Raw genomic sequence first — 27,839 nt, forward strand, 5'->3', positions numbered from 1 at the left:
AAGGTTGATGACATGTCTGAGGAGGAAAAGTCTGTGCGTTCATACGCCGTCAAGTGGTGACTCCTGAAACTACGCCAAATGGTTTCAAAAGTCACCGCTGAGTGGCGTTTGAGCGCACAGACTTTTCCTCCTCAGGAATGTCATCAACTTTTTAACAGAATTTCAAATGAATTTTTTTTTTTTTTTTTTAATAACAATTTCATTTATTTATTAGAATGATTAATTCTAATATATATATAACTGCAAAAAATTTGAATTCACTCTGTCGCTTGGAGTTTTCACAAAAAATTACTCCACATACGGGGTAAACAGGGAGTTTATTTTTTCAGTGTAGTGAATAAAAAAGGCGGTAAAAAAAATTTTATAAAATTTAGATAAGAAAATTTTAAAAATCCGCGGGTTAATAGAACACTTTAAAATTTTGTTAAAAGAAATTTTATATCAATAATTTTAAATTTATTGCTAACTTTTGAGTGACACAAAGTACTTGAGGTAAGACGGGACTTAAAAAAAAATTTTTATTTAAAATAATGATTAATTATTATTGATTTATTAATACTGAGTAAAATGAAAGTACGCACTGTAATTAAAACCAGCAAAAAAAATGATAATACAAAAAAAATTTTTCGGCATCCCGTCGCGCTCTTGAGGAAAAATTTCTTTTATTAAATTTATTATAAAATGATGACAGATTTTTTTTAAAATTAATAAAAATGAATTATGTTCGGTACTCAAAAGTCGAGAGAATTAATTGCTTGTCTCTCCACTATTTAATTAAAAACTGTAAATTTACCTAAATATTTATAATTAAAAATAAAAAATAAAATTAATATTTTTATAATGACTTGCATTTAAATAGTGTAAGTAATGTTAAATTATCACAATGACACCAATGAGCGTATTTATATTATTTATATTCAACGCACTGATATACTTTCACATCCTGGTTGACTAATTTTTGACAAGTGTCAATACTGTATGACTTATAAATTAATGCGCATATATTTATTTCATAATTTTTATACTTAAAAAAAAAGTGAAAAATTTTCATTGATAAATAAAATAATTTAAAAAATTCTTTACATAATTTATGTAAAGCTATCAAGTGATGAGATGATGGAGAATCGGATGTAATAAAAATAAATAAAACGAGTTAATTATGTTGTTGGTAATAATTTATATGATTCACCCACGAGTGCTGGGTAACGTAATAAGGAAAGAAGATGAGTTGTAACCTTGGCAATGAGACGCTTGAGAAGTGGGTCATCGCGCCCGGAGCGAGATATAATACACGTCTGCATCTCGATCCACGATCTAAAGAGCAAACGACTCACTGACTTACATAATAACACTCGGGAGTTTCCGAGGTCAGCGACTCATCATTGACTCGTTTATTCTTCCTTATATCTTACGATACGTCTTCATTTATATTGTATCAGACATTAATCTGCTCATTTATTTTTTTATTAAATTTACTTTTTTTTTATTAAAGTCCAAGTTCGTTATAAGCAACTTCGGTCGCGTTTTCGTTACGATTTTGAAACCCCCAATTTCAGTCACTGAAATTTTTTCTTGACGTTCGTTATAGGCATCACTGATATTTTATTTTAAAAAACTGATTAGTTGATTTTTTAAGGCTATTTCAGTCGTTGCTTATAACGAGTAACTTGCAACGATTCACAGACGTAACGCACACATCTAGAACGCGCCGAAAATTCAAAAAAGAAGAGAGCCTAAATCTTGGATTTTTTAAATATTTTTTCTTCTTAACCTTTGATGATTGCTTATAACGAGCTTAGACATTAATTATTTTAATTATGTATAATGGGTACGCGAGGTCTTTACTTTGTAAATATTTAAACTAAAAAATGGGGAGTGAATTTTATTTAGATCCGAATTCACTTTGTCACTGGAGTTCCGGAGTAAAAAAAAAAGTCACTCGGCATACGGAGTAAATTAGGAGTTTTTTTCTGAATGTATATTTCACATATTTTAATTCCTGAAAAAAAAAAAAATAAGTTGTGGGGTAAAATGGTCTGGATATAAAATATAAGAAAAAAATATTTTGAGTTTAATAAAAATTATTTTTTTTTTTTCTGTAAAATTATATACGAAAAAAATATATATGCGGGAAAATTGCATATATGAGGCGTGTATGTTTTACATATGTCTCATATATGAAATTTGCCCGCATATATATATTTTTTTTTAATTTTTTACTGAATAATAATTATATAAAATTTTATTTCTACACGCAATAGATTTCTACTAAAAGTAAATTTCCAAATTCCAGTTGAAATAAAAAAAAAGTAAAGGACATTTGAAGATTACAATGCACATATATATTAACGTCGTTAGTCTGGATTTCGTAATAAAACTTGGCGAATCCTATAATCTGCGCAACCGGAATCACTTAACGTAGAATGTGACGTGATCAGGTGGCCAAGATTTGGCTGAGATCCAGTTGCCGTAAAAGTTAACAAACAAAAAATAATATCATTTAATTAAAGTATAAAAAAATGTTTTTTTATGTTTATCATAGGACTGATTATCAATGAGTCTCGATTAGTCCATAATGATATACCGCAGTATGTATTAATATTTATTTAAAACCTGTCGTTCGGATGGTTTTGAGCAATCGCGGTCCCTTTTTCTTTTTCTTCGATACCAAGCGAAAGTAAAAATAAAAGTAAATTATTTTTTGGTGATCTAGTTCTTCGAATGTCTGCCCACTTTTATTTATTTCATTTTTTGTCCACTTCCTTACGTAACTCAAATGTCGAAGTAAATGTTACATTTTATCAAAATGTAAGACAAGATAAGAAGATAGTCGATAGCTCTCTTCCTACGTAAATAATTTAATTATATATATGTATATATATATATATATATATATATATATATATATATATATATATATATATATTTATATATACATATACATGTACATATAAATTATTATTTAATATTTTAATATTATTATAGATTTAATCTTATTTATATTTTTTTGCACAGTACAATGTTAAATACTTCCACTGAATATAATTCAAGATCTTAAAAATAAGATTGTGGTAATTTTGTACACTGAATACCGTTCAAATATTTCGTAATAATTAGTTACATATTTTATTGTAATTTAATATATCGAATTATATTTCATGAATAAATTACAGCTCATTAGTTTATAAATGTTTTTTTTGTATTTGAAATTTTTTTAAAGCTGCATTTAATGATATTATATATATATATATATATATATATATATATATATATATATATATATATATATATATATAAAATAATCTTCTGATCGATTTTAAGAATTTGAAATGAAAATGATGATAACTAGAAAACAATCAGGAATTCGAAAAAACTTTGTCAGTAATAATTTGTAGGAAATAAAAATGTCTACAAAAAAAGTCCTATGATATTTTGTGATAAGTCTGATAGTTTTGCCGGAAAAGTAAAAAGATCTGAAAATTTAATATAAATTCAACTTCAACCTCGAATAACTTTTGAACAAATGGATTTATCAAAAAATGATAAGAGACTTTTTTTGTAGAGCATTCAATTTCCTACGAAAATATGCCTGTTGATTCTTTCTATGATGCATCGTTAGCTAGTTATAACAATAAGAACATGCAAAAAAAAATTTTCCATGTTATTCTTATGGAAAATAGAAAAGTGCAATGCGGAACATCTTTATGTTAATATTAAGAGCTCTAATTTTCACAGGCGTCTTTTTATATTTAAATGAAACTTTTGAACCTGTGTGAGCGAAGAAAAAAAATTTTGTTATTTTTTGAATCACCCTAATATATATAAATATATTGGCAGACAGACCACCAGTCAGAAGAATGCTTTTTTTATGAGGTTTCAATGCTTAAAGTGGGTCAAAACAAGATTTCAATTCTGTCGAGTTAAATTATATGTTATTTTAATTATTTATCCTTTAATTGGTTGTAAGTGCTTATTTATTAAATTTTTTTTAAGACAATGTAATTTAAATATATCAAAAGTTATAACAGAAAATCATATGGATGTGGTTACTGTTATTTATTAATGGAGATCCGCGCATTTGAACGCCTGAAAATAAGTACAGCCTTTGAGAATTACTTTTATTCTCAAAACAACAGTTAAAAAACACCGACTGTCCGTCATTTGTGAAAACTTCATGGACTGAAGTTATTATATGAATTATTATTTATTAATATTTAAATGAGATATTCCGATATCTTTATGTTTAAAAAATTGCGACACTTTTATGGGAGTTGGTGTAATTTTTTGTTTGATTTTTTTTCAAATTAAAAATTGAAAAAATATATAATTATATTGGGCGTGATATCGCTACGGGTTATGATTTTTTAGATGAGTTTGGAATAAAAGTAAAGAATAAAATGTTTCTTAAATTACAACTCATCTGCAGAACGATCGCAAGTTTTATGAAAATGACAATGCGACATAATTTTTTTAATTAGATTGTAATTTAATTTTTTTTATTAAAACTCGTGTAAAAAAATTTTTTGAAATAGGCAACTGGTATAGGGGCTGCGTGTACAAAAGGTCCGCCATGAACAACTTGAGGTAACTCATAATCTTACGTCACTTTCACCCAAATAATCTAAAGGCCATTTGCCTTTCCAACTAAATAATTTCCTCGTATCCTTCATCTTTTTCGTACGTAATAATTATTATATATGTTATATATATATATATATATATATATGTATACTATTGACAGACGTTGATAAAATCTATTAGACAATCTATCTTCTATTACTATTGATATTTTCATCGGTAGGGATTTTCTCCCACTCAAGGTTTATTTTTTAGAAATTTTCGAGGTATAAAAGCTGAGAAAAATTTGGTCTAACCATCATTCAACCGTCTTAGGTAGAAATAACTACAATGGCATTCAAAGTAATTTAATAATTTATTTATTGTTATTACAATTTTATAATATTAAATATTAATAATAATTATTTTTCAGTTCGTAACTTTCGCTGCACTTTTGGCTATTGCCAATGCTGGAGTACTTCCAGTTCAATATGGATACGCACCAACTCAATACGTCCATCAATCAGCCCCATTGTTGTACACCGCTCCAGTAACCAAGACCTTGGTGAAGCACGTGGACACTGAATTCGACCATCATCCTCAATACAGCTTCAACTACGGAGTCCAGGATCCCCTAACTGGTGACTCTAAATCCCAACATGAAGTGAGAAACGGCGATGCTGTCAAAGGAAGCTACAGTCTTGTTGAAGCTGACGGAACTCGTCGTGTTGTTCACTACACCGCTGACGATGTCAATGGATTCAACGCCGTTGTTGAAAAAGAACCCGCCCATTACGCAGTTAAAACCGTCACTCCAGTAGTCCATGCTCCAGTAGTACATACACCAGTCGTACATGCTGCGCCAGTTTACGCTGCAGCTCCAGTTGCATACAAACAACACGTCGCTTACTCCAACGGTTACGATCACTCTGCATACAACCATTACTAATTGTGAAATTGTATATTATACATTTTGATAATGTCTTTTTTACAACCGAAAATTATGTACATGTGGAATAAATATAATTCATAATTAAATTTGTGGTTTACTGTTATTTTATTCATGCGAATATAAATTTTTAAAAAATAAAATTATAAGTACTACTATACTACTATATATCTACACAAATAAAAAAAAATGTTCTTTAAGTTGTAGTTTATTCTTTATACTATACAAATTTGTTCAGTCATCAGAAAAATTAAAAAAACTAACAATCAGCTTTTACAGTATTAATTTTTCTAGTCTTAGTGTTTAGTGGTAAAGTTTAGCCAAAGGAGCAGCGTAGGCAACTGGTGCAGGGGCTGCGTGTACCAAAGGTGCAGCGTGAACAACTGGAGCAGCATGAACTACCGGGGCAGCATGAACAACTGGAGCAGCATGTACAGCTTTGACAGCAACTTGAGCGGGTTCTTTACGTACAACAGCATTGAATCCATTGATTGCATCAGCAGTGTAGTCAACAATACGACGAGAACCATCGGCTTCAAGAAGTGAGTAGCTGCCTTGGACAGAGTCACCATTGCGGGATTCGTATTGTTGTTTGTTGTCCCCAGTTATGGAATCTTGGACATCGTATGAGTAGCTGTATTGTGGATGAGGATCGTAATTATCTTCAATAGTTTTGGCCAATACTGGTGTCGCAACTTTAGCTATTGCTGGAGCTGCATATGCCGCAGGTGCTGCGTAAGCCAATGGCGCATGATAACTTGCTGGTACAAAACCAGCGTTAGCTGCAGCTACCAAAGCCAATAGACTGATGAACTAAAAAAATTACAGTGATGTCAATAGAGAAAACTATTTTTCAATAGATAATTTTTTATATTTATTTTTATAGTTTAGTTATTTAGATTTTAGAATATTACCTTAAAGGCCATTTTTTCGATTACGGGGTTATCTGTAATAATACTTGAAACAGAGTTTGAAACTGAATGCAATTTCTTGTCTCCGGCGGAATATATACACCCTGACCACACCCCTCCAGTTTGCACTTCGGTGCATCCAGTTAGTGGAGGCCCCAATTCGGCAAAGTGTCTGGTGGGTAAGTTCTGAGTTACGCAAACCCAAACTCAATCTCTCGGTTATACAGCCAATTTTATCCTTATTACGCTCACAATGAGCTGATGTAATTTCATTTATATATAAATATATCTATATACAATTCCGATAAAAAAAATTTTAAGCATAACTTTAATGCTAAAAATAAATTTATACCAGAAATAAAAAAATTCCCGTGACTTGAATTTTGAATTTTAAAAAAAAATTATACAGGTAAAAAGGATTTCTTGGTGCAAATAAATATTTTGCAGTATGAATTGAAAGCTCAAAATTTTTTGTCAAAAAATAATTTTTTTCTGTGTGATAGTTTTTTTTAATTGTTTCTGTGTAAAATTTAAAACAAATAAATTAAAAAATTGTATCATATAAAAAATGAAATTCTTTATTATGCACAAGCTCTTATTTACAGCAGTAAAAAAAAATAATAAAAGTAAAAAACCATAATTTGAAAATTAAAACCCGTAATTATTTTTTTTCTCATACAAAAATACGTTCAGGGCGAATTTAAAATTTAATGATGGTACAAAGCTTCAGTGTACTGATGGGCAACAGGTGCAGCGTAAGATGTGGCGTAGACTGGGGCAGCTTTGTATGCTACTGGTGCAGCATGGTAAACTGGAGCAGCTTTGTATGCATAAGCTGGAGCATGAACTACTGGTGCAACAGTTTTGACAGCAACAGCAGCCGGTTGTTTTTCCACAACAGCGTTGAATCCGTTGACGTCATCAGCGGTGTAATGAACAACGCGACGAGTTCCGTCGGCTTCAACGAGACTGTAGCTGCCTTCAACGACATCACCGTGACGCGTTTCCTGTTGGGTCTTGGCATCGCCAGTCAGACTGTCATGGACATTGTAAGAGAAATTGTACTCAGGATGGGGGTCGTATTCCGTGTCTACGGTTTTGGTGACAACCGCCTTAGCTACGGGCGCTGCGTAGGCAAGGGGTGTTCCATGTGCGTAGTGTCCGTACTGACCGTAGGTCAAGTGAGCTGGTGCTGCTTGGTAGCCGTACGGCACCAGTCCTGCGTTTGCGACCGCCAAGAGGGTGGCAAGAGCTACAAACTGCAATTAAAAATTTTTTAATTAATTAATTAATTAAGTAATTAAAACTAAGTGTACAGAGTCAATATTAGAAACATGTCCACAGTTATTAATTATTAAACACACACTTAAATGCACTAATTTCGAGAGTAACTTAATTAATAAAGTACTGAAATAATGCACAGTTTAAATGGCGATAGAACACTAGGTGGGTATTCAACTAAAATATTATTAAATTTTACCTTGAATGCCATTATTATTTACTTAAGTGATTCTTAGATCGTAGTGGATCGAGAACTGATGCCTAAATTATAATTTCGTGAACTTATATATGTTTGCTAGAGCCACTAGTCTGTAAAAATCACCGGAGCCTCTCACTTAAAACGTTAAATGTTTTTAGCCTTGGGCGATTAGATAGGTGATACAATATAATGTGTGTTATGTGTAGTTTTATTTGATATGTTGCCTAAATAATCAGATATACATCTGTAATTTTAAATATTTGATCTATCACTGTGCTGACAGGGCATTTATTTTCTCATGTAATTTATTAAGTTAATGGATTTAATAATAAAAAACATTTTTTTAAATACTTTGATAAATTTTTTTTATTTTTGTTTCATTACTTTTTTTTTATAGGAGAATTCATACGTTGAGGTCAATGCGGTAATTTTGTCTTTCATCTTATATGTATATATGTATATATATATTTATTTTTAATATTTCTCAATCCTCGAAACAAATTGACTGAATTGCGTTCAAGTGAACGACAAAATAAAAAAAAAAAAAATGGATTATTATATTATTTTGTTTGCAGTAATGCGAAGTATATAAATATATATAGGTAGATATATATAACATATATATAATAATTATTACATATGAAAAAGATGAAGAGTACGAGGAAATTATTTAGTGGGAAAGGCAAATGGCCTTTAGGTCATTTGGGTGAAAGTGACGTAAGATCGTGAGTTACCTCGAGTTAATGTATGTTACGTCGTTTGTGCGGTAAAATAAAAGTGGATCAGGTGTCCGATCCGAAAGGTAAAGTAACAAGTAGAACCGAGCCGCCGAAAATCTAGGGCGTGGTGCGTTCGCTGTCCAGAACAAGGTGGGACCCACCCGTTGCAACACACGTTCACGTCAGGCCCTAAAAATATAATTTATGTAAAGCTTAAATAATAAAAAGTTACATACAATCATTGACAGACGTTGATAAAATCTATTAGACAATCTATCGTCTATCACTATTGATATTTTTATCGGTCGGGATTTTCTCCCACTCAAGGTTTTTTTTTTAGAAATTTTCGAGGTATAAAAGCTGAGAAAAATTTGGTTTAACCATCATTCAACCGTCTTAGGTAGAAATAACTACAATGGCATTCAAAGTAATTTAATAATTTATTTATTGTTATTACAATTTTATAATATTAAATATTAATAATAATTATTTTTCAGTTCGTAACTTTCGCTGCACTTTTGGCTATTGCCAATGCTGGAGTACTTCCAGTTCAATATGGATACGCACCAACTCAATACGTCCATCAATCAGCCCCATTGTTGTACACCGCTCCAGTAACCAAGACCTTGGTGAAGCACGTGGACACTGAATTCGACCATCATCCTCAATACAGCTTCAACTACGGAGTCCAGGATCCTCTAACTGGTGACTCTAAATCCCAACATGAAGTGAGAAACGGCGATGCTGTCAAAGGAAGCTACAGTCTTGTTGAAGCTGACGGAACTCGTCGTGTTGTTCATTACACCGCTGACGATGTCAATGGATTCAACGCCGTTGTTGAAAAAGAACCCGCCCATTACGCAGTTAAAACCGTCACTCCAGTAGTCCATGCTCCAGTAGTACACACACCAGTGGTACATGCTGCGCCAGTTTATGCTGCAGCTCCAGTTGCATACAAACAACACGTCGCTTACTCCAACGGTTACGATCACTCTGCATACAACCATTACTAATTGTGAAATTGTTTATTATACATTTTGATAATGTCTTTTTTACAACCGAAAATTATGTACATGTGGAATAAATATAATTCATAATTAAATTTGTGGTTTACTGTTATTTTATTCATGCGAATATAAATTTTTAAGAAATAAGATAATCACTAGGGTTTAAAGAGTCTGAAGGTCCTGAAGTACTTGAAGTGCACAGAAAAAAAGGATTCGACGCCAAAAATTTTTACTTGCCCTCAGAAACTTTTTGCATTATAAATTAAAAACAAAAATTTTCTTGGAACGAGAAAGTTTTTGGGGTAAGAAATGAAGTAAAAAAAAGTATCATCTTTAGTAACATTGGCATAGAATCAGTGGATTATATCGCCAATGAACTGCCTCGGCCCACTTTCCAGATAGTTATTCATGAGAAGAGCCGGTGGGCAGGGCTGGGCACACTGCAAATGGTTCATTGTCTGTGCAACCATCAAACTGACCAGTTGGCCTCGGTGCATAATAACAAGACTCGCAATAATGATTATCGTCAATTCAAATTATCTCTTAAAAAATTTATTTACATTACACTACACTGTACACAGCCATCGCTAAATATAATTATTTTTTAATCATTTATTATTTTATTTTATTATCCGTTTATTTTTTGCTGATGCTCGGTAAAAAATCCTAATGTATAACCATCAATTTTGGTAATTGTCTGTAAGTTAATTTAGATAATAAAAATATATATGTGTATATTTATTTTTAAAATTGAATTTGTCTTATTTGTTGTTTTGTTGGCATATAAATTAAATGATGTAAATATTTTTTTTTTTTCAATGTGTATTTGAGTTTGTTTTTTATTTGATGTGTAGGTTTTAAATCTGTACAATTAACAAATGTCGAATTTGTATATGCGAATCATTGAATTATTGGTTTGTGGTTTTTTTAAGATTGCCAATAATGATAATCCATACAATCGTTTATATCCACGCCCCAAGCGATATTATTATTAATTGCCTTGACTTACGTAATTATGTTGATGAAATAAATTATTTAAAAATCTAAATATATATATATATATATTTATATACATATCCGTAAGGAGGAGGAATGAAAGTAATAATACATTCCATATTTAAATTATTTAAATTATATCAAATTTTTTTACGCACATCATATTCATGGTCACTAAAAAAATAATGATTATTGTTATTTTTATTGGTATGGTATTTATTTTTTTAAGTACTCGAGTTAATTATTTTATTTGTAATGTTAGTTTTTATTTTAAAATTTTTAAGTCGACATATAAGTCCAGAGAAAGTGTCCGGCACTTGCTCAAGTGCACGCAATCTCGGCTGTCAAAATATGAGTCTATTTAAAAAATATATAAGATAAGTGTGTTGAAAAAAAAGCTTGTGTAAATAAAAATTGATTTTTAGAGCATGGAAAAATGAAATTTAAAATTTTTGTGTTTTATGTTATGATTATTTATGCAATTCAAGGTAAAGATTATGGTGTCTCGATAGTGTTAACACCCGGTTTGATAAAAATATGATGGAATATGTTTTTTTATTAATCAAAATTTTTTTGAATCTTGATTATTTTATTTTCGACCAACGATGAAGTAAATTCCATTTTTGACACAAAATTTTACATTATTTTAGTCGACGAACATGTATTCGAAAACGATATGACCCTAATAGGAAAAAAATTTTTTAAGGCTGATTTAATATTTTGAATTTTTTTTTGGAAAATTTTAAGTGGCTTATATTCTCCCCATTTAATCTTTATTGCCTCTTAACATATTTTTTAAAATTTTGACTTTTTGAAGGACGTTTTATCCCTACTGTGAAAAATTGAAAGTAGATTCGAAGTAATTATTCATTTTATTTCAAGCCCGAATTCATATACTCAGAGTTCCGGAGTTGAAAAAAGAATTACCCTGCATACCGAATATTTACTAAAGAGGAAGTTTGTTTTTTTTAGCGGAGTAATTTGAATTTTATTTCAACCCTCATTCGCTCCGGATTTACTCCGCAAATTTTTTACAGTGTAGTTTCAATTTCTAAAATATTTTGTAGGACCCGTTTTACCTCAAATTTCATTCTCTATACTCTAAATATTAAAAAACAAAACCGATTTTTATGCAAATGTTTTTTAAAAATTTTATTATTGAATTGAAATTATTTATTTTTATTTAAAATATTTTTATTACAGGAAAATTTATTGAAAACATAAAATAGACATATCTTCATATTAAATTTCAGTCGTGTATTCGCGAGTATAAATATGTGATACCAGATATATAAATTTCAAGGGTGTAAAAATAAAGTCTTCATAAATTCTCATAAGAATTATAATTTTCCAAGATATCCAAAGAGAACCGGCACAGTGAGAAACAAAATTTAAAAATTAACGCCGGTGTAATGCCAGCATGCAGATAAATTTAACTGAGTGAGATTTAACTAGCACCTTTCTTAATGTTTTTATCATTCAATTTTTATAGATTATACAAAGATACACTTTGCATAAGTAATTCATAAAAATAAGAAGTCAAATAACAACTGATTTCAATCAACAGCGTATGATTATCATACATTTTTTATTTTATTTTATTTATAATATATTGAAGGACATGTTTATTCTTACTGTGATTCATGATCAAGATCAATGATTAACTTTTATAAATCGTTTTGTAAAACCTTGATATGCAACTACACTTTATTATTATTGTTATTATTATTTATTTATTTTTTTATAAAATATAGGAAAGGGCGCGCAAACGGAACCCTAAAAAAAATGGGTTTTCGTAAATTCAAATACAGCATCTACTTTTTTTGACTTTCATATGAAGTAATGAAACCAAATTTTCAGTTATCATCAAAAAAATTTTTTTTTCTCGGAAGGGCAAAGTGGGCCAGTAGAAAAAAGTAAAAAAAAATTTTTTAATCTTTCTTTAAAAAAAATTGCTTATGTCTGATCTGAATAAAAAAAAAATTTGCAATACATTTAGAAAATAAAAATGCCGTCAAAAAAAGTTATTGAAGACAAATAACTTTTGTAAAGACGACACTGTATGTATTTTTTGTGGTCAATGATAATTAAGTTCTCTGAACCGTAGACTAGGGTCAAATTTAAATAATAAGTAGGTCCATGATACATTTGCTGATTCTCACAATGAATATTTGAATTATCTGTGATTACTATAATCTATTTTGATTTTTAATTGTAAATTTTGTAATTTATTTTTATTTAGTCTATAGATTATAAGTTTCATTGATAAAAAAAATATCTGTAATAAAAAATATATATAAAATTTAAAAATGATTTAAAAATTACTCTGATAGCCACAACTAGACGCCAAGTTGACCGCAAAAGTTGTCGTTTTCTGAGAAAATTGATGGCAAAAGTTGGCAAGCATAAGTTGACGTAAAGTTGCCTTAAATTTTCTCAGAAACCTGCATTCGAATTGCGGCTCTTCCTTGACGTAAACTTTTTCAAAAAGTTGGCGGTAACTTCTAGCCAAAAGTTGCAAAAGCAAGAGTTGTCGACAACTTGTCGTCAAGTTGGTCGCAAACTAATGAATACTAACTTTTTGACGAGCAAATCGTGCTATTAGGGTAGAACTCCAAAAAAAAAAGTTTGGACATTCAAAATTGTCAAAATTTCTGGGGTGGGTTATTTTGCCCACCCGGTTTGATGACCCCATGTCTGATTTTTTTTTAACTTTACAAACAAAAATTTTTATGTAGGTAAAGTAAAGAAATCTCATTTACCGATTTAAAGAGTGAAATTAAGGGATTTTAGGTCGACAGTCTGCCGATGATGGCGTTACCTCCTTACGAAGTAGTGAAAGCAAAGCCATAAGTACCAGCCAATAAAATTAAACCTATTTCATGTGTTTTAAGTTACCACCAATTGAACATGATGATTACTTGATTTAATTAAGATATTAATTATATTAATTAATTTAACAAAAATTACAAAACATTTACAAAGCTATTATTATTAAATTATATACTTCTACTAGAATAAAAAATTTAATTATAGGAAACTTTTGAATAATCACTTTTAAAAATATTTCATTAATAATATAGTTGATGTATAATTGCTATAAATATTTTTTTTTAATTAAGTACTGAGTACATATTATTACTTACGTAAAACTATTAATTAATATTTAAAACAGGCCACGATAATGTGTTACACTAGTAGAAAGTTAATACTTAATTTATTTTAACAAGGAGTAAGATGCAGTATTGGATCGAGACAGACCTTAAAGAATTTCCCAAAAATTAAAAACTATCAAATTTCAAATTTCAATTTTTTTTTAAATTTTAAATTTAAAAATTAATGTGCGAATTTTACGCTCTGTAAAAATAGTAAAGTCTCGAAAAATCCAGATTTCATACTTTTCTCATATTTTTTTTTATCATAGGTCTAGTAGATTAATTACAAAGCGTAAAAATGCGAATTTATTACAAGTGGCTGCTCCGGTTCATAGTAATGATGTACAAAAAAAAATAAAAATAATTAATATTTATATGTTCAAATAGTAATTAGTCACAATATCAATGTATGAGCTATACTTATGTATATATATAAAAATAATAAATATGTCACCATAATTACTTATTTTTTAATTTTTTTTTTTTGACGACAGTAAATTTTTCCATGAAAACCTAGTAGGGGAAGGTGGGGTAAAATGGGTCCCTTAAGAAATGAGGGCTTATATATAGTATGTCAGCCCATTTTACCCTCAGGAGTCCATTTTGCCCCACTCTCCCCTAATAGGAAAAGGGGGTGTCATTTAAAATTTTGAGTGTCTCGAATAATTTGGGGACAAAATGGGCCCCTTAATTTTGGGGTCCATTTTGCCCCCCTCCCTCTTCCCTAATTGATTAAAATAAAAAAAAAATTTGAAAAAAATTAGAGTATGTTATCTACATATAATATAAGTAAGTACTAAATATACAAGACAAAATATCAATGAAAAAAAAAATTAAGATGGAAGATATTATTTCTCATTATACTGTAAAAAATTAAGTGAATTCAGAGTAGATACGGATTTTATTTAAATTCAAATTAACTCCGTCTCTCGGAGTTTAAAAAAATCACTCCGCATGATCCGGATTTTATTCCAATCCGCGTTTACTCTGATTCAGATTTTTAAAATATTAAAACAAACTTCCTTTCAGAGCGAATTTCACTTTTAACCAGAGTCAATATCAAAATAAACTTCCTTTTAAAGTCAAATTTACTCCGAGGGGATTAAATAAATAAATAGTCATCCTCTCCATGTTCCGAAAATTTTCTACAGTTTATGTTTAAAATATCTAAAAAATATGTACAGTGATTCTAATGTTGACGGTGAATATTGATACGATTAATGACATTTGTTATATTTTTGCTGTGGATAGTCATATAACCATTTACATAAAAATTTTAACTGTTGATTTAAGAGCAAAATTTTTTTCAGGTAATTTCAAGTAGCCCACATTGCCCTATGATATTTATTTTACCCCTTGCACAGTTTAACAATAAAAAAAAATTGGGGTCCATTTCACGCTTTTTTTCTCTTCTAAATTAGCATCAGAATCAAATTCTTCAGCAAAAAAGATGAATGTCAATTTAATGTATTATTTATCTAATGCATCAACTTCTAGTCTAAATGCAGCTTAAATTTGAGGTTCAATTTTTTGTCTCAAAAGGATACAAAGTTATGTGTAATTAAATGAAACCATTCTTCAAAATTAAAAAACAGTAAGACCGCTCACAATTCGCATTGTATATTTTTATGAAAATAAAAAAAATACCAAGTAATAAAATATCAAAGAGTATAAAACTAAATCTCGACATTGAAGATATTAAAATAAAGCAATATAAAACGGAAGTAAATATCAGATTACTAAACTGAGCAAACAGCCAACCACTAATTTAATCTATCATAATAATAATAACCCCCATCACTTATCAAAATTTTCTAATTTCACATGTTTTCCCATAATAAAAATAAAAAAAAAAACTTAAATATATATTTTCCACTTCCGTAAGACCATGACCGCTAGATATATGTATATAAGTTAATCATTCTCGTGTTATTGACTCACGTTTATACCTTTCTACTTATATTTACGTTGTTACGGCTGATCAAACGACAAAAAATACTCCCAGCGAAAGTAATGATACTCTTATATTTAAAACCGTCTGCACTCCTTTTGCTCTATCATTTTTTAAATTTAATATACATTTTTTTTTTTACAACTTTTAACAAAAAAATAAAAATAAAAAATAACCGGAAATATATCAATAGCCTCTAAATAATTTGATTGCTATCATGATTAATGAGCTTCCGTTTATCTCAAAGTTAAAAATTAAAATTCATAAATCATTAGCATATAATAGATATTTATATATAAAAATATATTTAATCAAATATTTATTCATTGGCATAACACATGATTGACAGAACAATAAATAGAGTTACAGAGAATGATAAATAATCTATGGTAGAATAAAACGGCCTTGAAGATCCTTGACTCGACTAGATGCCGTATAAATAATTCCATCTGCAATTCATTCCCCATCTAGCCTAGATGGTTATGTCTGTTTCGCGTCCTTATACACACAACATACAAGTGCACATTCATTGGCGCAATAAACCGCAGTACGTGTATTTAATTCTCTTACGTATAATACAGACGGATAATTAACGCCCGGACGCGAAAATAATACAGGGGCGTAAAGGCTATGGAGGGCGAGTATGTTAAGACCTGGAGTAATGCAATACGTATACCTATAGTGTGGCAAAGAGTGCAGTTGTGTAGAGTATTGGGTGTTTATATGTATATACATATGATATATATACATATTAAAGAAAAGAACTCAATCGATGACTTTCACTCTACTCTGGAGACTCAGCTCTCGGAGTAAAGTAAAGTCAGTATGAGTTTCTCTCTCTTTCACAATTTTATTCTCTATCAACGTCTCTGTTACTCGTAAGGTGAAAGTGTTTCTTATGCGTTCAAAGCACCCGAATGTATATTAAAATACTTAAAACAAAACTCTTTCGAGACCACACCCTCTGTGGAATTATAATGTATACACTAATGTCCGATTATTTTAGATTTTTTTTTTTAATACTAGAGACATTTATATTGATAAATATTTTAATAAATAATATGTCAGATCAATAGATATAATTATTTTGATATATTTTATTGAATAATTTCTTATAAGTTATAGAATTTAATTTTTATTTATTTAAATGTGGATATAAATTAAGACCGGAAGTGGTTAGATAATCGGACATTCGATTGGAATTAGAAATGTTATCTAGAGTACGGTTTAAGGTCATCTGTAAATATAGAAAAAAATTTACATTTATTTAAATATGAATTTTTTTTTTTTTTTTTTTTTTTTTTTAATTTATTTTGGTAAATTATTGGTAGTATTTTTAAAAATTTATTTTTTATTTTATTAAAGAAACTAATTCATTAATAATGAGATGGAAAGCTTAGGACTTTCTTCACGTGTACTACAGTACCGCATATATATGATGAGGATAATGATCAAAATTTTATTGTTAGAATCTGAGTCAAGTGTAAAAATTTTTTTATGATATACATTTATGATAACATTACAGACATTTGTTGCATTTTGTTTTCTGTAAGTACATGTGCGTATGTGTGTAATGTGTGTAGAGATGATATTTACTCATCGTCAAATTCTACGCACTAAATACTCTTAATCTATTAAAATATATGAAATTGGATCAGTACTTTCTTTTGGCAATTCTTTCATGTTGCACGAAACATTTGTTAAATTTATATTTTCACTATTGTAATTTATTGGTTGGTAAATTTTACTCATTAATTAAAGTCAACGGTGAGTAAACTCTTAAAAATATACTTTATATTTATTTTAATAAAAAGTAAAAATAATTTATGATGTAATACTGCATTAATGTTATGATTTAAATAAAAGTGACGGATAACAAATTTTTGAAACCAGTAGTAAGAGTCGGTTAGAAAAAAATCTGACGAATAATGAGGACAGGTCTTTTTAAATCCGTACAGAATTTCTATGGGATTACCAAATGAATTGAATTAGAACCGCTTGAATTGGGATAAACTTACTTTCTTGTAAGAAAGCTGGGGATAATCATTAAATTAAAGCGTTTACTGATGACGGATTGTTCTTTTTATGGTTGACTGTTTTTTAAAAATAAAAGTACAAATTGTAGAGTACAATTGGAGTATATCAAATGTATTGGACCGAACAAAACTGGCTTCCACCACTTGGTACTTTTTTACTTCTCTGGTCTCTAAGCCTTAGCTCGGGCCTTAGTGTAAGAAATGGACAATTCTATACTGCGTTACTGGTGGAGGAAACTTTCAGCATGCCGAGCTATATAAGCGAATGCCGTGGCGCCGCCGCAGGATAAATCCCGTGCGTGTTGACGTATCACCTGTGTTCTTGGTGTTTTACATTCTACTAGATATCAAATATTATCAGGTAACAATTTTTTTTTTTTTTTTACTTCAAATTTTTCAATTACGATTCAAGTTTAAAATCCTACTATTCATTTTTTTCCTTTTTAAAATTTTTCAATTTTAAAATTTTACAATTCATTTTTTTTGTTCCAATTTTGATTGCCACTCAATTTTGAAATTGTACAATTCAATTTTTTTTTCAAACTTCAGTTATGGATCAATTACAAAATTTTACAATTAATTTTTTTTTTATTAAAATTTTTTCAATTACCATTCAATTTTGAAATGTTATTCAATTTTTTTTAATTTTGATCCAATTTCAAAATTTTTTAATTTCAAATTTTTCAATTACCTTTGAATTTTCAAATTTTACAGTTCAAATTTTTTTACATTCAATTATTATTTAATTTACAATTATTATTACAACTAATTAATTAGTCAATTAATTTACATACTCAATTATATACTTTCCTCTAAATCTATTTAATTATTCAATACTCTACTTACTTTGTAAGCAATAATTATTTTAATTGTCCATTTTCCTAATTAATTTTTATAATATATATATATATATATATATATATATATATATATACATATATATATATTAAATAAAAATATTCATTTTTATTAATTAAATCAGCAATTTCATGATTTAATTATTTATAAAAATTTGAATATTTAATTTTTTAATTACATTTATTTAATAATTAATGCTTCGGAAGTATCACTATAAATTATAGATAATTATTTTTTTTATTGATTCTCATACTTTAATTCTAATACTGAATTATACTTATAAGTAAATAAAATTTAATTACTCATTATAAGTGAATAAAAATAAAACGCATATTATTTGTGTCAAAATAATGAGCAATTAATTAAATTATTATTAAAATATTAAAATATATAAATATATATGATGATAAAGAAATGATTAATTATTTTAAAAAATTTAACCGGTTGATTATTATGCGACTGACCTGTTTAAGAATAAAAATAAAATAATGAAATAAAAAAAATCATTTCCTTAAATTATCCGTCATATATGTAGGAGTTGACTTGTTGCAATAGCACGGAATCTAGTTCTTAAATGTATATATTTATATATTTTTCGCGTTTATTCTATAGCTCAGTAACAGCTTAGATTAACTTCAGCAAAACCCGTATCGTATCATGATCTTATTTAAGAATTTCCGACCAACTGGACAACTATCTCTATACCCTTGTTACACAATCGCTTTCTTTATGCACTGAGAATTACGGGCGTGTGACTAGTGGTTGTACTTGCAAGTAACCTGTACCGGCATATCTTGTTCCAAATAACTGATACCATTTTTTTTTTCCTCTTACATAAATTTATCCATCTATTCTATTGAAAATTTTTATTGAAATTTGCTACGAATTAATTGAAATTATTAACAAATTCAAATTACTGACAATTATTTTATTTTTACTTTACTTCAAATTTTCGAGTCATAAATTTAAAATAAATTTAATTACAAACAGAAATGAAGGATTTCTTACCTCAAAAAATTTTTTTCTCGCTCTAAGAAAATTTACGTTTTCAAAAATTTTCTGAGAGCAAGTAAAACTTTTTCGCGCCAAGAATTCTTTTTTTTTCTTTGCACAATTTATTTCATTTAAATATTTTTTTTTATCTAAAATTTAGTTTTAAATAATATTAGTTTTATAGGTAATAATTATTTGAAAAGTCATTAATTTTAATTAAAATTTTCTTTGTCATTTGTAATTATTTTTTCGATACGTGTAATTTGATGTCAAGTCTTTGATAATTCAAAAATGATCAAAAACTAATTAATTTAAAAAAAAAAAAATTATTACTGTATTTTAAAAATATTTATAATCAAAATCTAAATCAATATTTCAATTAATCACATATGATATATATATTTAATTAGTCTCATTTTTAAAAATTAAAAGTTATGTAATTTTTTTAAATATGGAAAAGTCTATATTCATAAAAATTTGATAAATTTCATTAGTTCTCAATTAAATTTGTCCGTAAAAATTAACAAAAATTTTTTAGTAGTATACATATTCAAGTTGACTATATATATTTATAAATATAAAAAAAAAAATAATCAATTTACATAAATAAACGATATAGAATATTTAAAATTGAAAGCGTATCAAGAAGTCAGTGACACAACAAAGAAATTGATGTTTGATTATTGTTTAAATAAAAGGTGTGTCTGCACATTATGTATGTATAGATTAAACAATGCAATAATATGACAGTTTGAATAAATTTAGCGGGCGGGTTAAAAAGTACAAGGACGTTTTCTCCACTCGGACTCACCCCATTGGAACGCGATAGTAATAATATTTAATTACCTATCAAGCAATGAGTCGATAATAATAATCTTTACTTATGTTACACTATCGTAATTTATATCAGTTTATGGTCTGATATAGATTTAGCTAATTTATTATTTTTATCTAAGCCATACTGAGTTATAGAGCGAGTTACAGCCCTCTCACTTTCACTTGCTGGCAGACTAAGCAGGACCTGCGGTCTTTACTCTTGATCTCGGATTTAATGACTGCGGTCTAAAGTCCAGAGTTTTGCAAATATAGAATAGATTTTAAATAAAAAAAAAAAAAAAAGTTTACCTTAATTGTAAAATCCGGCTAAATAAATAGCTCGTGGATTTGCGCGGATTTTAAAATTTATTTTGTTTCACTTAAATTCATTCATGATCGTGATTCTGATTAGATTTATAGTATAATCTTGTCATGATTATCTAATACATAAAATAATGAAGTAAAATGACATTTATTTTACGATGCTATTGATATTTATCAGAGTATTGATAAACACTTATGTTTAAATAATTGCCGCGGCTGATTTAGCGGCACGAAAGATCATTCACCTCGTGTCCGTTTTATCTTGTATCGTAATATTATGTAAAAAAAAGTTATTAAACAGATCGTCAAACTTCAACTTTGACCTTTAGTTTTTTTTTTTTTTTTTTTTTTTTTTTTTTTTATGATTGATTTGCACAAATGTATAGAAGTGAAAAATATTAGAGTTGTATTTTTGGAAAATTTACCATTGAAAATTTCTGAAACTTAAAATTTTTGGGTAAAAATATTTTTTGGTATTTTAATAGATCAAAAAATCGAATTTTTGTTAAAAATTATAATATAAATTTTGGAGTAAAATTTTGAATGTAATGATTAGTAAATTATATAAATAATGACACGGTTGAATGACGTTACAGATAAAAAGTGAAAAGGAAATGAATTAAAATAATTATTTATTGAAGTATAAATAGATTTTTACGTATCAGTTTGCTGTCACTTTTCAGTAAATGAAATTGTGTATTATAAAAACAAAAAAGAGGAAATTTCACTGTTCAAAATTTTTTTATTAATAAATATTTAAAAACATGCGACCAGTGTAAAAAAAATTCAAGAAAATTTCTAAAGCAGAACTCCTGAATTTGGGACAGATTAAAATTTCGGCGAATTTTTTTTTTTTTTTTGAGCTTTTAGAATTTTTATTTTTTACTATCAAAATTCTAAAAGTTTGAAAAAAGTTCAAACGGAAATTCTAATCTGTCTCAAATTTCGAAGTCCAACATATCAAACGTTTTTGAAATCTTTTTAGACCGACATTTTACCCCGGGGAAAAAAAATTAATACATACAAAAAAAAAATATTTTTGAATAAATTGATACTCGAGACAAATTTCTACCTTTGTTAATAACAACTTTTAAAAAATTTTCTAAAACAAGAGTTTCAATTTCGTGTGATAATAAAAACTCATAAGTGTTTTGCTATTCAAAAACTTTCCACTTGAAGAAATTAAACACAAATGACCTCATTTACTGAAGACGTTCGCTAGGTAGTAAATATTGTTGTTAAGCTGAAAAATATACAAACATACACTCAGAAACTTTTACAACGAGAGTGGAATCATTCGTTTAACGATCATTTGGAGAAAACTATCACGTTTGTCCTAGTGAACGATACGACCTAGCATGAATGAGTAAAAGTTTTGTCATTTTAATAAAATTTATTTCCATTACTCGTTTTTTTTTTTCGTGTCAAAATATAATGACATTTATATATTTTACTCAATCCTACACATATATATGAACTAACTAAGAAAATAATTAACAATTATAATAATTGCATATATATATAAAAACTTTCTATACCTGAAAATTAAAAACTCATTGTTTTTGCCAATAATAGAACATAAAAAATAAAGATGATGATTCATCTTAAACAGATATTAATTTTCACAAAGAGAATCTATGGGTCAGCGAAAGTTAATTCATATATCTTCCATTAAATATCTTGATAGATTCATAGGAAAAAATGAAATCAATTTTTTTTTTATTAATTAACTGGAAAGCGCGACGTATTAAAAAAAAAGTTATGATAAGTATGAAGATTAATAAATGAATAACAACTTTTATTTTCAGAGTAAAATAATGTATCGTGTGTTTTTGCTGACATGGGTTGCAATAACCGCAGCCCAGAACCCATACAATTTAGACACAAGGTCGGTTTCATTCCCCGGGAAACCAACTTACGGGCCTTTGTATAGTCCTGGCATTGGATCATCTTCTGGTGGTTACAGAGATGACAGTTACGAGGATAATGTCGTTACACCTACACCGTCACCTACTCCTCTCTATCGGCCGGCTCAACAACCGGTAAATTATTCAAGACTATAAATAGAAAAATAAATTACGGCTACACCTCAAACAATCCTTTTTTAAAACAACAAATTAGTCGTGACACAATAAAAACATTTGTGTTATAATTGATCATAATAAACTTTTGTTATTTATTTTAACTGTAATTTTATAAATTACCAAAAAAAAAAAAATATTTTCTTATCACAAGAAATTTTCTTTTTAATATATTTTTGGCGCAAAAATTTAATTTTACTCAAAATTATTTTCTGAATCGAAGAAATTTGAACTTAGCTCGAGATATGATGATCTTTTTTTTTTGGAGTACAGTAAATAAATTTCGATTTTCCTGTCAAGAAAATTATTCTGGAACTCAAAAAGAAAATTTTTACTTGCCCTTAGAAATTTTTTTGATTATGAATTGAAAAAAAAAAATTTTCTTGCGCCAAGAAATTTTTGTTTTTTGTACTTGAGAAAATATTGTTTTTGCAAAAGTTAATTTTTTTTCGGTGTACAAAAAAAAAAGATTTCAATTTTTTTTTGCGGGAGTTAAATTTTTCTAAATTCCTAAATGTTTATTTGTAGAGTTACCGTAAACCAAATCAAGGCTCAATAAGTGTCCTCAGTGGACCACGTCAAGGTCAAATTCGTGGTGCGTCTTATGGTGTACAGAATCCCCAGCTAGAAGAGGAACCACTTGAAGAAGAAAAAGATGAACCAGATCGTCTAAGTTTACTTTTACCTCAAAGTAAATTCGATTGTGTTAATAAACAAACTGGTTATTATGCTGACGAGGAACTTAATTGCGAAGTATTCCATTACTGTCAAGACAATGCTAAGCACTCTTGGATTTGTCCAGAAGGTTTTACTTTCCATCAGGTATTCATTCATATTTTTTTTTTTCTATTAATTAGCGCTCTTGTGAAATCTATTCAGATCTGAAATTATGATTTTGGAGTTAACAGACAATTAACAACTTTCAGATTTTTTTTCAACAAATCAATAGCAAAAAAAAAAATAAAACCAAAAATATGCACATATAGAAAATTAAAAAAACTGCAAGTGCAATTTTTATATATATTTTTTTTTTAAATTAATCAATTAGAAAAACAATAAAAAAATTATTTGACGTCGGCTAACTCCAGTATCATAAAATAAAAAAATAGATTTCCATTCGTAATCAGATCTCGTTAAATTAAAATTATTTTTTTCCTAGAAGTTAAAATTAATTTTAAAATTTTCAATTAATAGGTTCATTTGATTTGTATGCCACCAAATGGAGATATCAGCTGTAAAAAGAGTTCTCAGTATCATTTTGTCAACGAATATCTTTACAAACCATTGAATCTACAAGAAGCTGAATCAAAGCCAAACGTAACATTGAGATACAGCGAACGTTACTTCCCAGGTGACATTTTCACCGATGAACGTGAAGGCGAAGAATATCAACAGACTCCTAGTCCAAGACGGACACTTCACAACTCCCAATTATATTTGAACCAACCATCACAGGTATTGAATAGCATTCCCGCAACAGCACGTCCATCACCGACACCACAAGGTATTCCACAGTACCGTTTACCAGTTAACCAAGTTTTCCGTAGTCCCGAAGAAGTTAATATTCCTTTGCAACAACGACGACCTCAACAACAACAACAGCAACAACAAATACTCAGAAGGTTTCCTCAAGTACGACCTGACGAAGAAGACTATGAAAAATAATAATTTTTATCGTTAATGGATTTTTGATACGCGAAAAATGATTTTAATATTTTTATAACTCTGACGATTAAGAATTAGAGAGATACTTTTTTTTACCGCCATGGTATTTTGATGACGACAGTTGATAGAAAGTTAATTTTATTAATTTTATTATTATTATTATTATTATTGTAATTATTATTATTATTATTGTAACTAATATAAATAGGAGTTATTCTTGATGAATTGTAAATAATTATCAATAAGAATTGATATGTAATGCGTTTAAGTCAATAATTAAAAATTCAATTTGTTATTAAAAAAAAAAATTTTTTTTTCGGTTGTTTCTTTTCAAAATTTTTTCAATGTAGTTTTTAATTAATTAATTAATTAATTTTTGTCTTAGTAATCATCATATCTACTTCATATTTTAATAATTAAAAATTCATGTTAAATGATTTATTTATTGTTAATGTCATTATAAATTTTTTTTTTAATTAATAAAATTTTAAGATAATAAATTAATTGTGTTTTTTTTTTATTTGTGATACTTCTGTATATTAACCGGTCAGCAGTCTCGTTATATTTTATTCTCTAATTATAGGATGCCGCTGCAGCGAAATACTAAAAAACGCGGGATTCCCGAAAAATTAACTGATCAATTGTCTTTAAAATCGATTGAAAAAATTAAATATTAACTTCCGATTGAATTTATAATTTTTTTTTTAATTTGTATTTAATCGCTTCCAAAGTTTTCAAAATCTTGTGAATATTTCCTTAAATCTTGTAAAATTTCATCAGTTTCATTGTCAAAATTTGATGAATCTCCACGTGATGGAATTTCTTTGAATTTCGTTATTATTTCTATCGACTTTCTCACCGAATTTTTTATTTTATGTTGCAGTACTTCCTCAGCTGTGTCCAAAGAACTTTTCTTATCTGACGCAGTTGATTCGTTGGAATTTTCCAACTAAACAATAAATTATCACAAAATTTAATAATTTATAATTAATAATTAATAAATTAACTATTTTTTAATACTCATTCATTACATTCGTATCCGAATCAATTAGTTTTATAGTGAAACTATTTTCTCCAATTAATTCTTCAAAAGTTTTGACATCTTTAGTTACTTCATTACTATCCATTACATTGTCTGGTTTAACAAAATTATTATCAGAGCAATCTTCATCAGTAACTTCGCAATATAAAGTTATTGGTAGAAGTTGTTTATTTTCATGGACTTGAGACGTCTAAATAAATTTATTTATTTTATTACTAATGACTTTTCACCCGCAGTTAAATGTAGGGGAGAGTGGAACAACATTTGACGCAATTTTTTAACAAAAAAAAAATGTTTTTTTGAAAATGTTTATGCAGAGCCTCTAAAAAAAGCATGGGGTAATTTGATCACCGAGTAATGTAAATTAAAATATATATTACGACTGTTTACCTGCATTATTTTAATAGGCCTCCATTTTTTCCCACTTTTATCAATTATTTCTACTACATGAAAAACATCATTTTCTAATGATTCAGAGAAATTTTTTATTATTTTTAAAACACTATGACTAGTATCCTCATTTTCACAAACACTTTTATCCTCGTCATGTTCCGAAGACAAAAGTGACTCTAGAGAAAGGAGAAATTCAGCATGTCCTGGAATTGCATTAAATACAAAATTTATAATCTTTTTAAACTTATTTATTATTTCCTGCAATTTATCTCTCCAAGTTATTTCACGATTTTGAGTTATCGCCGGCTGTGACAATTTTTTATGTAAAAATTTAATTATGTATAATGTCTGCAGTAAAAGTTTATAAAGCGCTGTAATTTTTTCCTGAAGTATAAAAAATAAAATAATAAATTTTGCTCATCTATTAAATTTTATAATTTAAATAGAAAAGAAAATAAAAAATACTTGGAAATTTTTCTGCTGAAAACTCATTCGAGTTTCACTTTGAGATCTTTCTCTATTAATTGAATTAATAAGTCTATTGAAATATTTATTTTCTAATTCTAGTTTTTTTAAATTCGTTTCAAGTTCACTCTGCCGTTTAAAGTAATTCAAACGTTCATCATTTTCTTTACGTTCGTTCCTAACAAAAATTTTAAAAATGTTATTTCATAATATTACAAACTAAAATTATCTACACTGCAAAAATTAGGAGTTAATTATGAGTTATTCCGGATTTTATTCAAATTCAAATTTACTCCGTTACGTGGAGTTCCGAAGTTTCAAAAAATTACTCCGCGCACTTCGATTCTGAGTTTTAGTATTAAGATAAACTCCATTTCGGAGTTAATTTTACTTTGAGGAGATAAAATAAATAAACAGTCATCCGCTCGAAATTCACTCCGGACTTAATCCGTGAATTTTCGACAGTGTAATTTAAACTTTACTTATTTTTACAGCACCTAATTTTTTTATTAAAATCAGCGATAATATTTTCCCGGTCAGCTTGAGATTTTTTTTCAAACTCTCCGTACAGTTTAATCACCATATGACCAATTTCATCTCTTAATTTCTTTAGCATCTGATGTGTCACACTCATACGTTCAGCCGCAACAGCTTTTTGTAATCGTTCATTTGAATTTTCTACAACTTTACTTATTTCTTTCTGTTTAAAAAAAAAATGACTATTTTTATAAATTTAATTGGAATAAAAATGTAATTTAAATAAAATAAATGAAATTTAAAAAATAACCTGCAGTTTACTTTCATACTCTTTAGTTAATAAATCAATCTTACTTTCATATAAATTTATAGTATCATTAATATGAAGATTAATAGCATGACGTTTTTCAGCTTCAAACATTGAACGGATTTCTTTTATTTCTCGCTTTAGATTGTCATTAATTTTTTTATTCACATTTGCGTCGTAATTTCTCTTGGCTTGTTCTCCTAATTTTAGTATCCCATCATGAGTGAGAGCTTTGATAAGATCGTGATTTACGATGGGTTTTAAAATTATTTTATCCCCGTCTTTTTTGTCACTCGGGGGTATCCATAAATCTGTTGACGGCCCGTCAAGTTGAGGTATGACTCCCAATAATTTTTTTACATCAGTCGGACTAAAATTATACAAAATCGATGTAAGTGAAGGGCCAATTGAATTTATAATTTCACTTTGTTTTGGAATTTCATTTTTCTTTTTAAATTCAAGACGTCGTAATTTTGGTGAAACGTTAACTGTATAGTCGAAATAATTTATTTTTATGAAAGATTTCTCAATCCATTTATGAGTTATACTTAAAAAACTACTCACACATTTTTTAACTATCTGAATATTTATTTAGTTTTTCTGCTTAAATAATTTTTTAAACGTAAAAAAAATTTGACATTTCTTAATTTTATATAT

General features: G+C 28.1%; 5 protein-coding genes across 5 annotated transcripts; 2 read left to right on the forward strand and 3 right to left on the reverse strand.

Moving 5' to 3' along the window:
- The first annotated feature begins 4,904 nt into the window (after window positions 1-4,904).
- LOC103574016 (uncharacterized) lies at window positions 4,905-9,669 on the forward strand. Its single transcript, XM_053740782.1, has 5 exons — window positions 4,905-4,920; window positions 4,991-5,474; window positions 6,178-6,241; window positions 7,142-7,598; window positions 9,114-9,669. The coding sequence occupies exons 1-5, from the start codon at window positions 4,909-4,911 to the stop codon at window positions 9,627-9,629; spliced, it is 1,533 nt and encodes a 510-aa protein (XP_053596757.1). The 5' UTR covers window positions 4,905-4,908; the 3' UTR covers window positions 9,630-9,669.
- Window positions 5,765-6,500, reverse strand: LOC103574015 (larval cuticle protein A2B-like). Its single transcript, XM_008553333.1, has 2 exons — window positions 6,421-6,500; window positions 5,765-6,319 (listed from the first exon to the last, which is right to left on the reverse strand). The coding sequence occupies exons 1-2, from the start codon at window positions 6,430-6,432 to the stop codon at window positions 5,810-5,812; spliced, it is 522 nt and encodes a 173-aa protein (XP_008551555.1). The 5' UTR covers window positions 6,433-6,500; the 3' UTR covers window positions 5,765-5,809.
- LOC103574014 (larval cuticle protein A2B-like) lies at window positions 6,976-7,986 on the reverse strand. The gene is made up of 2 exons (XM_008553331.2): window positions 7,898-7,986; window positions 6,976-7,676 (listed from the first exon to the last, which is right to left on the reverse strand). The coding sequence occupies exons 1-2, from the start codon at window positions 7,907-7,909 to the stop codon at window positions 7,125-7,127; spliced, it is 564 nt and encodes a 187-aa protein (XP_008551553.1). The 5' UTR covers window positions 7,910-7,986; the 3' UTR covers window positions 6,976-7,124.
- An 8,393-nt stretch (window positions 9,670-18,062) lies between the features above and the next one.
- LOC103574017 (uncharacterized) lies at window positions 18,063-24,741 on the forward strand. Its single transcript, XM_008553335.3, has 4 exons — window positions 18,063-18,122; window positions 22,561-22,794; window positions 23,362-23,655; window positions 24,028-24,741. Exons 2-4 carry the CDS (start codon window positions 22,570-22,572, stop codon window positions 24,496-24,498), a joined length of 990 nt encoding a protein of 329 aa, XP_008551557.1. The 5' UTR covers window positions 18,063-18,122; window positions 22,561-22,569; the 3' UTR covers window positions 24,499-24,741.
- A 440-nt stretch (window positions 24,742-25,181) lies between these two features.
- LOC103574037 (uncharacterized) lies at window positions 25,182-27,750 on the reverse strand. Its single transcript, XM_008553372.2, has 7 exons — window positions 27,747-27,750; window positions 27,186-27,670; window positions 26,896-27,098; window positions 26,399-26,576; window positions 25,931-26,317; window positions 25,530-25,730; window positions 25,182-25,447 (listed from the first exon to the last, which is right to left on the reverse strand). The coding sequence occupies exons 1-7, from the start codon at window positions 27,748-27,750 to the stop codon at window positions 25,214-25,216; spliced, it is 1,692 nt and encodes a 563-aa protein (XP_008551594.2). The 3' UTR covers window positions 25,182-25,213.
- Between the last annotated feature and the right edge of the window lie 89 nt (window positions 27,751-27,839).

This window comes from Microplitis demolitor, chromosome 7 (genome assembly GCF_026212275.2).
Source record: "Microplitis demolitor isolate Queensland-Clemson2020A chromosome 7, iyMicDemo2.1a, whole genome shotgun sequence".
Lineage (NCBI taxonomy): Eukaryota > Metazoa > Arthropoda > Insecta > Hymenoptera > Braconidae > Microplitis > Microplitis demolitor.